At 38.3% G+C, this 16,379-nt stretch overlaps 1 protein-coding gene across 3 annotated transcripts in view; it reads left to right on the top strand.

Moving 5' to 3' along the window:
• tspan4a (tetraspanin 4a) overlaps positions 1-16,090 on the top strand; it is a 287,620-nt gene extending 271,530 nt beyond the window's left edge. For all 3 annotated transcript variants that reach the window (XM_011487843.4, XM_004066855.5, XM_078944207.1), the window contains 2 exons: positions 11,364-11,447; positions 15,554-16,090. In XM_011487843.4, coding sequence (XP_011486145.1) covers positions 11,364-11,447; positions 15,554-15,622 — 153 coding nt within the window. In that variant the 3' untranslated portion in view covers positions 15,623-16,090. The remainder of the gene's footprint in view (positions 1-11,363; positions 11,448-15,553) is intronic.
• The last annotated feature ends 289 nt before the right edge of the window (positions 16,091-16,379 follow it).

Below are 16,379 nucleotides of genomic sequence, written 5' to 3'. Positions count from 1 at the left end.
CAAAGAAGAGAAAAGCTTTTGAGTTTAAACTTCAAACTATATTCATTTGTATAGCGCCTTTTATTCAACTGAAACACAAAGCGCTTTACATTAAGCAAATTAAAGACAATAACAAATACACTCAACACATACACACAAGGAAAAAGGACATTTAGATAAAATTAGTACCCCTCTTTCCACCCACCCAGTTCCCCCAATATAACCCTTGTAGCAGAACTAAACGAAGACCTGAGAACTGCAGCTCTAAGAAACCAGTCTGGCTCGGTACTGCTATCCAGAAACAGTATTTATGGAGATCCATTCATTCCAAGGCCCAGCCCAACCACAGGGGGTCATCGCCAGTAAAGGGCAGTGCGGGGCCCACTCTACGGCTATTAGATCACAGAGCAGGACTTCCACCGCCCCAATGACAATGGGCACTGCAGCAACACAGTAACATGCTGAACTAGAAATGTAAAATCTGTGATTTGATTTCAATACTCTATTTAATATTTCTAATGTTCTATATTAAAAGTTTAAAAAAGCACAGCTCTTTATTTCTTGGAAGACAGGGTAGATAAGTAGGTGGGAAGCTGCCAGGTTAAGGGGAAACTGAGGTGAAGGTAACGATGATGAGTTTGTTGACACCAGACAGCTAAATCATCGCCGACCGCCCGTCTGACTCTGGGCACATGACATCAATCCTCTTAACAAGCCCACTCTGACACCATCAGGATGGTGAACTTCCAAAACTGTTTCATCCAGAATTCTTTATTTTACAACAACTATCATTAAAATCGTGTGGTTTCTTTCATGCGTGGTTCATAAGTAAATTAGAAACATCATGTTACACGGATATAATGAAATCACCAAAAACAAAGTCAATAAAAAAATGAGGGAACGGGACAATTGAGTGTATTTTTTTTCGTTCAGATAACAACTGCATTCTGCTATTTGAAAAAATTTGGCTTTTAATAACAAAACGGGACATATGATTGGTGAAAACAAACAAAATCCAGTGGTTTTTCAGTCTTCTGCTCCTGATTGTGTATTTACATTAGAAAAAATGCTAAAAAGGGAGGAAGAAAATTGTTGCTACTTCTCAGTCTTAGATTCTTAGTCTGATTTTCAAATATATTGTATGTTGAATAATAACTAATATTTACATTTTGATTTAATTTAATAACCATTGAATCACAATAACAAGCAACAAACTTCTACTTCAGGACTGACCTAAAAACCAAATCACCATCATGCAAAGCCATAAGTCTGTTCCATGAAAACGTTATTGATTTTAACTTTACTTAAGATCTAGCCATTGACTAGTGTAAACAGTTTTTTGTTTCCATCTTTTTAATGTCTGTTAATCCACTGAATTCCAGATTTTCATGTTGGGGAACCGTTTTTAAAAGCCAGGGTTATTTCCAACAATGATCAACTTTTGTTCTGTATAATTTAGCTTGAGGTTTTTGTTTTAACTGTGCATGGAAGTGCTGACAGCATTTGTCTCTTCATGGTGCAAAGGGACAGGTAAACTGATAAGTTGTTTCAACTTGTTAAAAGGTAATTCTGATGTAGAAGGACATTTATCAAGAAAATGAAGTGTCTGAGGATTTCTGAAAAACGTTAATCAGGAGCAGATGAAGAAAAGCAGTTTGAAAAAGATTGTATTTGTGATGCAGAAGATATGATGGGCAGGCATCAAGCCCCCTGCTGTAAACTAGCAAGAGAGAATGTAAATGGGTAGATGATGGGAAGTGGTGGTGGGCTCACTCTATGTCAAAAGTCCCACTGACAACTCAGAGGTGAATTTCTAATAAGGTCCCGCTACTCTGTAGAAACTGTCTTAAAAAAACCCAAAAGATGATCATAGTGGATATTTAAAGTCCAGTGCGGGCATGATGATGTGTTCTTCAGCATCGTGGCTGTGTGGTCAAAGCAGAGCTAAATTGGAGAAACATATCTGCAAAAATAGAATCAAAGTTTAGAATAAGTCATTTTGATGCAGTCATCTTCAGATATCGATTCGGTTTTAGAGCTCCACTGTGCACCTCTGAGTCAACCATGAACTCTTCTGTGTGCCTCAGCATCCTAATGTTAGACCATCTCCCTCAAATGAGTCGTGAACACAACAGCTAAGGGAAAGAAATAATATATCATCCAAATAACATTATAATATGAAATCACAAAACTAAAAATCTTTCTTTTTCATAATACATTCACATCTGTGGCTCTCCTACAGTAGTTAAAGTTTTTTTTAACCAGGACAGAGCAAATAGTTTAGGTAACACAATTCTGAAAATCTACAGGACTAGCAAGGTTGTTTTTGCTCCTTAAGGCCACACCAACCACCTCAGTTTGCTTCACCTGTTTACCGTCAGGTTTGTTTTAGCTCTCAGCATCGTGTGAGCCACAGCCCCCTGACCCTGGCACTGTTCAGGAGGAATTATGGGAACAGCAGGATCTCCTCATGCACAATCCACAAGCTTGTTTCCTCAAGCTGTGAGAGTGCTCACACACTGGGGCCAAACTCTCCTCAATCCCCTTACATATGCTTCATTGTCAAGGCCAAAGAAGGCTCTGACTACATCATCTTTAATCCTTTTGTTGTAAGTTGCAAAGTTTGTCTTTTAGTGACAGCAGTGTTTGAACTAATGAATTATTTTGGCAATAAAACTGAGTAAAATATGCATGGTTGCCTTGCTAATACAAATTTCAACACCACTAAAACAGGGTAAGATGGCATTTGTATGGTGGCCCTGAAGGAGCAAATCACTCAAGGTCAAAACATTTTAAAGATCAACGACAATTACAAAAGCATCAATTGCATTTTAGAAATCAGAACAACATTACAAAAGCTAAAAAGTAAAAAAAATTAATAATAACAAATGAAGGGGGAGGGGTAAATTCAATAAATCAAACTGAAATTTAAAAAAAATAAAATAAAATTAGAAATTATCCCTTTTTTGCATTTTTTTTTTGTCAAACACAGGAAAGCTGAATATACTCAGCTCTTGACAAATACTGATTGTATAAACATGATATTTCTCATTGATTATCTTCCACATTGACACTAAACACGTGCTGCTTATTTTATCATTACAACATGAGTCATTTGGTGGGAATTTTTTTAAATTTAGTTTAAATAAAAACACATTTTTGTAATCAAAAATCCCCAGTGGTGGTGAATTTACGCTCAAACATTTGATAAGGACACTCACACTGTTTGTGCTACTCCTTATCAATTTTTTCATATGTACGGTGGCCCTGATGACCAAATCACACCAACAAATTACTCAACGCAATAATATATTAAAGATCGCGGCGACAATCACAAAAACAAAGCAAATAATAAAAAAGTAAATTATACTTTAGAAATAAAATATAATTCCAGAAACCAGAATACTTTACAGATTTCTTATTTCTGATTTTATGGAAAGTACTTATGTTTTCCAGTGTTTCATTTCTATTTTGTTTTTTGGAATTACGTTTTTGTTTCTGAAATTTTGTTTTTATTCCTAAAACGTAAAGTTATTTTTATTATTTGTTTTGCTTTTTTAATTGTCACTGTGATCTTTAATTTGTTTTTGCGTTGGTGTGATTTGCACTTTTAATTGAAAGCTCCAAACACTATTATAGGGACTAAACCTGGCTTTTAAGATTTCTCTATTTGAGGAACGGCACGGCCCATCCTTCAGACGGTCAAATCTGACAGCTGTGGTTGTCTTTGTCTATATCCGTTAATGAGCTTTACCAGCTGCTAGACGTGGAGTTTCCAATATGTTTTGGGGTTTGACTCGCAGTTGCAGCTGAGCACTCAGCGAACATCAGCATGTGCATCCAGGTGTCATATTCCCATCACTGCCGATTGGCGCTGAAGTCAATAAAGATTTGGGATTACTGCCAAATCACCTGATGAAGAACTAAATGCCAGTTATGTGTTTACAAAACCCAGATAATATTGAGTCTTCTGTCTGTCAGGAAAGAGCTTTAGCCTGACAAATAGAAATAAGTGTTGATGTTTCAGTTTTTCTGCTCATTTTATTTTACTTTACAGTCCCCACATGCATGTTCATGTGTAAGGGTTGTGTCACACAGATACGATTCTGGGCATTTTGTACAGGTGAAAATTGGTCATATGTGACTTTATGTGGAAAAGGTGAGAAAAGTTGTCTGTACGCGACATTTTCACAGATGTATAATGAATAAACCACTTTAAAACCAGATGTCCGAATAAACCATGCAAAGAACACGTAAATCAATGTTCAACATGAACTGGGCGTGATTATTGTACTGTTTATTTGCAATTCATTTGTGATTTGTGCGATAGTTATGTAATTTAACCATTATATGAATGCCGTATATGCGATATAAGAGTTATGTAAGGGTTTATGGCCGACGAAGTGTGCATTATCACTTTTTAACGCACGCCGTGGAAGCCTGTGCGTTGAACGGTTGCTTCCGTGAAGCGCATTAAAAAAAGATTATGCACACTTCGAAGGCCATTAACCCGATTAAACCATGGTCACCTACAAAATGTTAACCAGTTTTAAGTCCTTAATTCTTGTTTTTTTTCGATTTGGACCGCTTTTTTCACAAAAAGCAGAATATTTGTTATGTGGTGCGGCAGTTAAGAGTCGGCATTATAAAGCGATATATATATGCTGATCGTCCTAATGGGTTGAATAAAGCTTCACTTGAGAGAGAAAGTTCACCTCTTACTGCTTGTTTTTGTCCAAATGATGAAGCTAAAGATTGTTTTAAGGAAGCCGGCGCAGTGATACAGAAGATTAAAGATATGTGACCGGAACTTGATTTTGGGGTCGTGCGGTTATCACTGTGCGTTATCACTTTTTAATGCACACCCAGCAGCCAATCAGAATCAAGTATTCAACTGGACCATGGTATAAACATTGATGGTATACATGTGAAGAGTCTGTTAGACATATGTTGAACGGTCGTGGAAAACCACAAATTTGTGTTTGCATCTCACAAAAATCCCTCACAATTCCGTAAGATTGATGTAATTATTTCGTATAAACTACGTAAAATAAACGTAAACTGCATAATTCTCAAACGACCGAAACTCAAAACAAAATTCATGTTAAGACAAAAGCGCACATCAACGAATGACAAAGACAAGAAAACACTTGCAATTCCATATATCGTGCAAATTTCATGCGTGCAAAATGTTCAAAATGTCCATAAGCTGTTAATCTGCCTTTACTTTTGCAGACAGACGGTTGCCGTGACAACAATACCTGAGAATTAGCATATAAATGGATAAATAATTGAAGCAGCTTTACTTTATGTCATTTCTAAAGGACATCTTTGTCTTTTAACTTGGAAAATAAAGCAGCATTTTGGAGAAAGATTACAACTCTACCCACCGAGCTGGAGCAAAAACAGTTCAGGCTTTTTTAAATAAAGATGATTGTACTCGTCATTCTTGGTATTTGAATGTTTTTGTGCATAATTCGGTAGCATGTTGTGTTTTTTGTTTTGTTTCTGAAAGAGCAGTTTTTATGTGACAATGAATCTTATGCAGTGTTTATGTTCCAGACATTATTTCTGCAGGATTCACTAAAAGGTCATCACAGGTGTGTTGCAGATCTTTGCGGACTAAAACAAAATGGAACAAAATAGTTCAATTTGTCTTTCTGGAACTCAGGATTGAAAAAAGCCTGAGTGCATGGTTTATTTGGAATCACGTTGAGAACCTGGGCAGACTAAATCAAAGGTTGTGGGAATATTATGAGTGATTAGATCTCACTTTCATCAACACTGCATGGTTTATAAAGAAAGATTGCACAAAACTGAGCTTGATGTTCACCTGAGGACGGGACCGTCACAATTACAAGACAAAAGCACACATTTGTTTGAGTTTTTGTTTGACTTTGCTGTATAAAAAATAATTACAACTGTTTTGGATTTTCTTTTTTGATGTTTTTTGTCATTTGCGCATCTCTTTGTCTGTGTATAGGTGTTTTTGCCTTAGGACTGGAACATCAAACTTGCTTATCTTTTCTTTTCTTTTTTTTGCCCCTAGGTTTTATATGAGGCTGCAGCAGAGGTCAAACAATAAAAATCTGAATTTATGTGATTTCAGATGGTCCTGGAGGTTTGCGGCTGGGCAGCAATTTGATAAATAGCCCTAAATCTGCCTTGAATTTTTATTTAGTGCATGACTCTCCTCATTGATCCAACCCAGGAATAGTGTGGAAAAGGAAAAACACATTTTCTGCTTCCCTGATATATTAGGCAGCAGTAAGATGGAGGAAAGCTTGTGTTTGGGTTCCCTGGCTCTGACTCAGCTGCTTGACATAAGGAGATTTAATAACAGCACAATCATAAAAGCATGTCTGCAGAAATGAATAATTAATTAGAGCAGAGCAATAGCTTGTTATGATAGCCATTTCCTTTTTTCCTGCAGCACATCATTTTGTCGTTTTTTTTTTTTTTTGTCCTCTGAATGCATCAAGATCTAGAAAAGAGTTGTGTCTGTTAACGAGCTATGGAGCCATATGCCAGACATATCAAATGTCACAGCTTTTTTTATATCAGCCCTCAGCGACTCGCAGGAAGTTCTTTGGCTTTGATAATTCATGTCCTTTTCATCATGTTGTTACGTAACGAACTAAGCAGACATCAATATATTTCTTCTGTTGGTACTACTTACCTGTCTTTTCTTTCCTTCAAGAACTCCCAAGGATGTTACTGTTTCAAAAGAGACTTTGATGTTTGCTCTGGGAAGATGTGAAGTCGCCTTTTTTAAGTTAATAATGCTTTTAGGTATGTCAGACAGAAAAGACTGAGGCCAGGCTTATGTCTTTGATGGCACATGATATCTTATCCGCTCCTAAGTTCACGACAGAGCTGAGAAAACCTGAAAACTGCAGGAACTTGATAAAGACGGGTTCCCTGAAAGTGAAGACAGTGATGGACGAAAGGGGTTTGGCTGCCAGGGACGTTACGAGGTTAAGCCACATGCAGCCATACGTACAGGGGACTGATCCGTACAAGTGCTGCAGGTTTTTGGTCCTTCCGGGGCCCGTGGAGGGTCAGAGAGTACGTTCCAAATTATTATGCAAATGCTATTTTTCTATGATTTTTCCAAAAACTCGATGCAAATGACAGTCAAGTAATGCTGACTTGTTCAATAGCATATATTACGTGCTATTGAACAAACCTGCAAAATGTTGATTTGTTGTATTTGCTCAATTGTAAGGTCTTATTTACTGAAATCAAAAGCTTAGTTTATCTCCCTTTCTCCCCATAGAAGGGAATGATGCAGAGGTATTCCTTGCAGCATGAGATGGTGCGTTACCATGCATGAAGATGATTTTGTTATAGAAAGCATGGCCCGCAGTGTAATTATAATTGGCCCGCAACATCATATTAAATGTGCATTAGAGCTGGCCCGCGGTATATACTGTACCGCTAATACTACAAATCCCACAATGCTTTCCTAGTATGTTGGCAGTCTTCAAGCATGTTTGGGCCCACTGCAGCTGGTTCTGCTTGTGAGGGTTTTTCAGGGATGGTTTACGTAAAACTGCAAGCCTCTGGAGGATCCTACATCTTGATGTTGGTGGGACTTCAGAGACACCAGCAGCTTCAAACATGCGCTTGCTGCTTTGTGATGGTATTTTAGCAGCTGCTCTCTTAATCCTATGTATTTATCTGGCAGAGACCTTCCTCCTTCTGCCTTTATCTCCACAAACCAGTGTTCTCTGAATCAAATCAATCAATCAATCTTTTCCCAACTCATTCTACTAAAAGTGCTTTACATAAAAAAATAATCAAATGTTAAAAACAAAAGGTAAGGCATACCACAAATATTTTGCATAAATTCTCTATAATGCCAACAACCCCCCACACACAAACACACACCATGGTAAAGCATAAAATGATTCAAAATGGATGCGATGTAGAAATCTGGCTTTGTAAGAAGTGGGGAAACAATATTTTGGGGATGTGTCCAGATTAATGACCCCCCATTCAATTTCCCAGAATCAGCCACAAATCTCTCAATAATACAATGATCTTGCTTAAGTTGAAATATATATTCAACCTTGTCCAAAGTATTTAACTATTTCAAATCAAATCAAATATTTACTCATAAAGCACTTTTCCTATAAAACATAACGCAGAGTGTGATATGATAATTAACCCTTGTGCGATCTTAGATGACCCCACCCTTACATTGACATGTTCTCCCTACCATGACAAAGGTGGATAAAGGTGGAAAGATTTCATGTAATCCATGGACACCAGTGAAGATCACAAATCATTAAAGAAAAAAGGTTCAGCGCACTGTCTAGTGGGTCTAGATGACCCAACTCCCAATGGTAAAGTGCCTAGGATAGCACAAGGGTTACAACAAAACAAAATAAATCATACAAAAACAAGAACAAAAATTAAAAAAAGAGCCCCCTCCCCAGACCTGCACACAACCCTCCCACCCCTTTCACACCTCCCACCCCTATCTGATGGGGACATACAATGGGAAATAGGCTGAGCACGACAGCAAAATATTGGCTGTTTAAACGCTCATTCGTGGGACCCCCCTCCCTGTGAATAGCTGTATAACCAGCCAAATGCAGCATCACAGGCGGGGGACCAGCCTCACCACAGTTAAGTGGCGATGCAGGGCACCATGTAGAGCTGCAGTGGCTGAACAGCAGCCGACCCAGAAGGAGAGGTCCCAACAAGTCCCAACTTTTCAGCAGCAGAGACGTCATCTTGGTCTGCTTAATAATGTGGAATGCCAGTCTTACAGTTTTTCTCAGTCGCTTTAACACAATTCTCAGTTCAGAATTGAATTTTGAAAATACCTGTGTGCATTTCTCAAAGCAATTTGTACAAACAGCAAAACACTATGGATTTCTTGCAAAAGCCTGTAACTTGCTCAAAATCTTTAGTTCATCTCTCAAAACTAAGTCTTTATGTCATTGAACACGTCAGTGCCATCAGAATGTCGAGTCCTTGTGTCATTGTCTACGAACAAGACAGTCAAATGACTTAGTGATGTTGTCAACATAACTGTGTACTTTAGAGGGAGGTTCTGATGTAAACTATGGCTAAAGTTTGGATGACAATTATTGTAAAATGTAAGTTTCACCTTTTTTGTTTGATTGCAGGAGACTGGACAAGATTCACATTTACACTTTTATTGTTCATATTGTAATTTGTTGACAGACCATGTCATACCAACATAGAAAAAACCCACTGCAAACAGTAACACAAAGGGAAAAAAAACATAGGACAACATTATGTACAACAGTACAGGCAGTGCAGTAGGAATTGGTGTGGTCTTCCTACACCTCTTGTCGTTCCTGGATGTTAGGCCACAAATTCTCATCCACATCACAGCGAATATCCTCTCTTGCAATGCAGCGAAATATGTTTGTCACATTATGACAACTTGGTCAACCATTTTGCAGTTAATGAAAGAAAATGCACAAATACATGACTTACACGATGAACTACTGACTAGGTGTTTTGAACTATATAATACATTTTGATCAACATGACAGAAACAATTGATAATGTAGCAAAGAGCAGAGAATTGTGCATAATCATTTGCATGGATGTACCAAAGCAATTGCAACTTGTTCAAAGAAGTGAGAAACTGCTTATATAATGTGCACAAGTGACATCATGATCTGAAGATTGAACAAATAGTTTTGGGAATTTCATTCTGATCTGAGAATTGTACTAAAGCGACTGAGAAAAACTGTAAGTCATTTCTCCTTAAATTGAAATTACCTAATTATGACAGGTGTCTGAGATTGATCTTAGTGATCCAAAGAGCCCTGAGACACAATATCATCCATGTGTTTCATTTAAAAACAAAGATTTTTTTGGCACTTAAATTAAATTTGCATAGTAATTTAGAACACACTGTAGAGAGGAACGGCAGCATCTAACTACTGACAGTGCAAGAAATGGGCTTTATTACAACTCTGAGGGACCATAGAATTAAGTTGAGACTGGAGTGATGCTGCCCACCACAGCGGTCTTGGAGATGGCGTAGAAGTAAAGTTAGGATGGAGGCGGAGCAGGACACAGCTCAGCCAATGGATGTAAAGTTTTGTTCAACAATCCCCGTCTGCAGTGCAGCATGTAGAGCAGGGATGTCAAAGTCAAATACACTGAGGGCCAAAAAAACAAAATGGCTATAAGCCGAGGGCCGGACTGGTTCAATGTTTATTAAAACATATTGAAATGGTTGCACGCAGCTTATTGAACCAAGACCTAACATAGTGTATCATTTAATGATTAAATTAATAATCGGGAAAACATTTTTCAGCAGGCACACAGACAAGAACAAACTGCCTTCAAAGAAAAATCACATGTCCTGTACATTAAATGAATAAAGTAATATTTTCTTATGGCTCTGTCACTAAGTTGAAGAGAAAACATTTTCAACAGGCAAACAGCAAAAAAGCAATTTTCCTTCAAAAACAAAATATGTTCCTTATATCAAGATAAATGCATAAATGAAACTGCATGCACTATAAATATTATAAAAATTATGCTGCTCTATTATTCTACCAATTACTGCTTCAAATAGTAAAATGAGAAAATATAGAAAAAATCAAATCAGTTGTATTCTTTCTCATGGCTCTTAACTGCAATTTCCCCTGAGTCCATTAACTGAAAAATAAATATAAATAAATAAATAAATAACATAGATAAAATGCAAAAATATATGGCACACAGACAAAACAATACGTCCTTCAAAGAAAAATCCCATTTCTTGTAGAAACAAATGTAAAAATTTAACTGAATTAAAAACTAAAAATACGTTAATGCTCTGTGATGCTCACTTGTCTGAGGATGAGCCTGTACTTGGTGATGTCTCATCTTTTGTACAAGTTCAATGTTCGGGGTAAGGCTTTGAGCTGAGGAAATCCTCAGGATTGAGTGGAGGTGCTGATCAGTAAGACGGCTCCTGTGTGATGTTTCGTTTAGCTTCATCAAAGAGAACAGTCGTTTACACAGGTATGTTCTGCCAAACATAGAGAGCGTCTGAGCAGATTGGATGCGCAACTCGGCCATTGTGTCGGGGATGAATGATGAAGCCGAGGTCCGCTTGCTGCGCTGCAGTGAGTTCGCGGGTTACCGTTGCATTATGGGAAACGTAGTATTGTTGCGTGCAAAACTATAAAACACCAGCGGACGGCTACAGCCTGCGGGCCGGTTCTAATACTAATCAAATATCATCCCGGGGGCCATAGATAACTCATTCGCGGGCCGGATTCTGCCCGCGGGCCTTGACTTTGACATATGTGATGTAGAGCATGAGATATGTAATCCTACATGCATGTGCAAATGTTTGCCTCTGATTAATGATTTTTTTTTTTTTGCCTCCACAGCCATGCTATGAGCGGGTTAAGGACTGGCTCAGTGAGAACCTGGTGGCACTTTGGATCTTCGCTCTATGCACAGCACTGACTCAGGTAAGCTATCATAAATCATCTCTAATAATAAAGAGTAAATTGAAATTTGAAAGTTAAAGGCTACATGGGGTTTGGGGGGCCTTGACTAAGCTAAAAGATGCTTTGTCGCCCCTCAAAATGAGTTATATATGACATGCTGTCGCAATCTTAGAGAAGAAATGCCTAAAAGCTTGGAGTGTGTGAGAATGCTGTGATGCTGCTTATCTTTAGTCGGCACACCCTGAGGGCATAAAGCAAAGCAAACAGCCAAAAACCTGTAATCACTGCAGATTTATCTCAGTCTCTTATCTTTGCTGGTTTCTTTCCAACCCACGCTCATTCACGGGGTTGTTGTTGGAAAGATGCGTTTACTGTTTCATAATGTGAAGACATGGATAACAGTCGTGAGTGAACAATAGCAGATTTTTGGTTGGGGGGGGGGCAACTTACGTTCACACCGGCTTCAGCAATGTGCATTCAAATGGCGACTGTCAGTGAAAAGTCTGTGTAAAGCCATGTAAATGCATGTTTCAGGCATGTCATCCGACTGTGAATACATGCGCTTGTATCATGTAGCGACAGTCCGCTGTGAACACTTGCGTCACAAACCCGTGTCCAGCGATCTTCAATGCATCACACATGCCTGATATGGACTGTACGTAGCATTCAAGTCTGCAGGACCAGACAGGACCTTTCCAATATGTAACATAATTAAGAAAATGCAATCCAATAACCTGTCTGTCCACAACATGGAAGCTCATGTCAGGCATCATTGCAATCAAGATAAATAGGCACATCAATCAATACAAGAGCAACACACAGAAGGGCATTGGTAGAGACTCCAGAGGAGCCAAACACCAACTCCTGGTTGACAGAACAGTCGCTCAAGACTGCAGGTCACGACACACCAACCTGTGCACAGCTTAGATTGATTACAAGAAAGCCTATGACTCAATGCCACACACGTGGATCACTGAATGCTTGGAGCTGTACAACATCAACAGGACTCTAAGAGCCTTCATAGGAAACTCAATGAAGCTGTGGAAAAACCACCCTTGAAGCCAATGGGAAGCCACTTGCACAAGTGTCCATCAAATGTGGGAGATACCAAGGTGATGCTCTGTCCCCACTGCTGTTCTGCATAGGTCTGAACCCCCTCAGCCAAATAATCAACAAGACTGGCTATGGATACCAACTCAGAAATGGGGCCAACATCAGTCACCTCCTCTACATGGATGACATCAAGCTATATGCTAAGAGCGAGCGTGACACTGACTCCCTGATCCACACCACCAGGATCTACAGTACTGACATTGGGATGTCATTCGGGCTCGAGAAATGCAGCCGGATGGTGACAAAGAGAGGCAAGGTAGTCCACACAGGAGGGGTCTCACTCCCAGATGGAACAATAGCAGACATCAAGGACAGTTACAAGTACCTTGGAATTCCGCAGGCAAATAGCAACCTGGAGCAGGCAACAAGGAAAGCTGCAACAGCTAAATACTTCCAACGAGTAAGGCAAGATGGATGATGGATAAGATGGATGGATGGATGGATGGATGGATGGATGGATGGATGGATGGATGGATGGATGGATGGATGGATGGATGGATGGATAGATGGATAGATAGATAGATAGATAGATAGATAGATAGATAGATAGATAGATAGATAGATAGATAGATAGATAGATAGATAGATAGATAGATAGATAGATAGATAGATAGATAGATAGATAGATAGATAGATAGATAGATAGATAGAATGCCTCTCACTCTCTGTGGCTCGGGTCCTCTACCAATATATATATATATATATATATATATATATATATATATTGAAAGACAGGTAATCTTGAAGAGTGGCAATCTTGTTGCAGTGAAGGTTTATTCTGCTGGGAAGTGTCAGGCACTGACACCCCTTTGGCTTTGCTCTGACATGTAACCCCTCCTTAAATGACTGCTGCAGAAAAGACGCCATGCTGTTAAACAGAAACTGCACACGCTGGCAGCATTAGCTTCCTCCAGGAGGACAAAACCCACCACACAACTAAAACTGCCCAGAAAGAGCTTGAAGAAAAAGGCAGAAAGCTTATAGTATTGACCCGGCCTGTTCGCTCCCCAGATCCCAGTCCGCTCAAGAATTTGCAGAACGAGCTGAGAATAAAATCTGGGAAAGCTCCACCACTGTTCGCCCAGTTCGCCTTGGATCAAAAGTCGGCATCCCCACAGCCAGACTCTGCAGGACACCCCAGACGTCTGTCCACACAGATTGCAATAAAATTCAAAGCGGAGTTCATTTTATTGGACGTCTTTTATCTTTTGTCTCAACCTTTATGGAATCACATTCTATACTCAAATCATCTAACAGATTATTCCTGTAACTTTGGAGATTTTTATTAAAAAGCCTAAACAAGTTAGTCTGAAATTTACATGGCTGGTACCTTAGTCAATGACAGATAATAGATCCAATGTAACATCAAAATACTCATGAGGACTTCTGTTGGAATAACAAATAAACAGGATTTTCCTTCTAAACTGAATGGATTTTCTGCAAACCCGTGCTTCATGTTTCAAAATATAAATATATATTTATATATATGTGTGTGTATGTGTGTCAGTGTGTGTGTAATTTAATTCCTTTAACCCATGTGCTATCTTAGATGACCCCACCCTTGCATTAACATGTTCTCCCTACCATGGCAAAGGTGGATAAAGGTGGAAAGATTTCATGTAATCATGGACACCAGTGAGGATCACAAATCATTGAAGAAAAAAGCTTCAGTGCACTGTCTAGTGGGTCTAGATGACCCAACTCCCAATGTTAAAGTGCCTTGGATAGCACAAGGGTTAAAATACTTTTTCTACCCTTTATAAATGTCTGACTAATGCATTTTAAGTGTCAATATGCTGCTTGTATAAACAACATTAAGAACCAGTTGTCTTTAAGAGAGATTTATAAGATATCTATTGACATTTGTAGATGTCTTATGAATATCTTTTAGGTGTTAATCAGCTCTCCATAAAAACATTTATTAGCACAATGTGAAGTTTTTAGAAATGTCATACAGGTGTTAGGACGATGCTTACAAAACCTTTATTAGCGTTTGTAGATGTCTCACAATTGTCTCATTGACGTTGATAAATTGCTTATAACTGATTATTTAATATAAATCTCTCTCTCTCTTCAGATTTAACTTCTTGTTTTGCAGCGCCTCAATCTAAAGCGTGACCAATACATTCGTCTGTACAAGGCTATTTTATAAGTCCCATGTTAGGGATTGACAAACGTTTCAACTGTGTCTTTGTTAACAGTTTATTGAGATCTGATTAACACACAAAACATTTGTACAATATCTACAAAACCTAATACATTTCTTTAGAAACCCCTATCAGACATTAGTAATATATCTACACGTTAATAAATGTCTAAGAAAGGATTTACATATTATTAATAAAATATCTTAAAAATGTATCATAAAGGATTTAAAATGCCTATAAATATCTTTATAAGCATATTAACACTTATAAGACATTAGTAAGACATCTACTAGCAGAAATGTCTAATAAATGCTTATAAACACATTACTAATGTTGTTAATGTCTCACAACTTCATTATTAGGAATCTTATGATAATGTATTATTTCTGACATGTTGCCTCTGTAGAATTTTCTAATCTACTCGTGGTGTTGTACTTTACTTACTTTAATTAGTGTGAGACTTTCATGGTATTGTTGTTGTGAAAATTCACATGCCTCAGGAAAAAAGAACCAAAGAGCATCTTTTCAGAACAAAATGACATTCAAAAATCTGTTAAACAAGATTAAAATAAACCAAAAAGCGGAACTAAGAAGTCAGATCGTGACACAATGACAGACTGTGGCATCAAGACTCTGTATAAATGATATACACAAACCATTTTGATATGACAGGCATGTAAACTAAATGAGATTAGTGTGTCTAAGAAAAAAGTTTCCACATATGTTCTTTTTTTTGTTTAGCACTTTTGATCAAATACATACATAATGATTAAAGAAATGCACATAAGAGCTTTGAATTTCTTCTCAAATGTCCACAGGGGACACGTGATCCCATTAACTCCTGAAATGTATTTTGTGTTGGTGCAGATCCTGGGTCTCGTCTTCTCTATGACAATGTTCTGCCAGGCGGTGAAAGTGGAAACATTCTACGCCTAGCCACCGACCCTTCTGCCCTTCAGCGCTCTTGGATTGTTTTCTCATTAGAGATGGACATGTATAGATTCCCTCCTCTTCCTCCTCCTCCTCCTCCTCCTCGCCACCCTTCTGCATTGACAGACTCTTCTTTCCAAGGCTTGTCCTCCCTGCAACATTTGATCTCAGATGTCGCCTTAGTTTTTCAGCTAACCATCAGCCAAGCGAAACATCAGTGTTATTTCTCAGTTTTGCTCTGTGTTAATAGCTTTTTTCTGTGATACATTTTCCAAAACAGTATTATAAACATCTATAAAAAAAAACAACTGTGTAATCCTGCTTTTAATAAGAATTTTCTTTTAAATTATTTCAAAGTTTATAAGTGTTTTCAGTGTGGGAGCTCCGGTGAAGAAAAGTGCACTGTGTGACGGTCTGGAAGTGCATGTCTCCTGCAATGATGTGTATTAAATGTTTTGGCCTGACAAACCACAACATCGTTTCGTCATCATTTTAAAATCCCCCAAAAATCTGTGTGGTTTTCTAGGACACAGTTTCTGCAGAGCAGCTGGAGTTCATTTATAATTAGCTTGCTGCAGTTCAAACCGAGCATCAGAATGGAGAAGAAAGACGATTGAAGTGACTTTGAACGTGACATGGTTGTTGGTGCCAAACGGGCTGGTCTGAGGATTTCAGAAACTCCTGATCTACTGGTATTTTCACCCACAACCATAAGGGTTTACTGAGAAATGGAGAAAATATCCAGTGAGCTGCAGTTCTGTGG

This window comes from Oryzias latipes, chromosome 3 (genome assembly GCF_053564925.1).
Source record: "Oryzias latipes strain Hd-rR chromosome 3, Olatipes_Hd-rR_3.1".
In the NCBI taxonomy this organism is placed as follows: domain Eukaryota; kingdom Metazoa; phylum Chordata; class Actinopteri; order Beloniformes; family Adrianichthyidae; genus Oryzias; species Oryzias latipes.
This window is presented reverse-complemented; position numbering and strand designations above follow the sequence as displayed.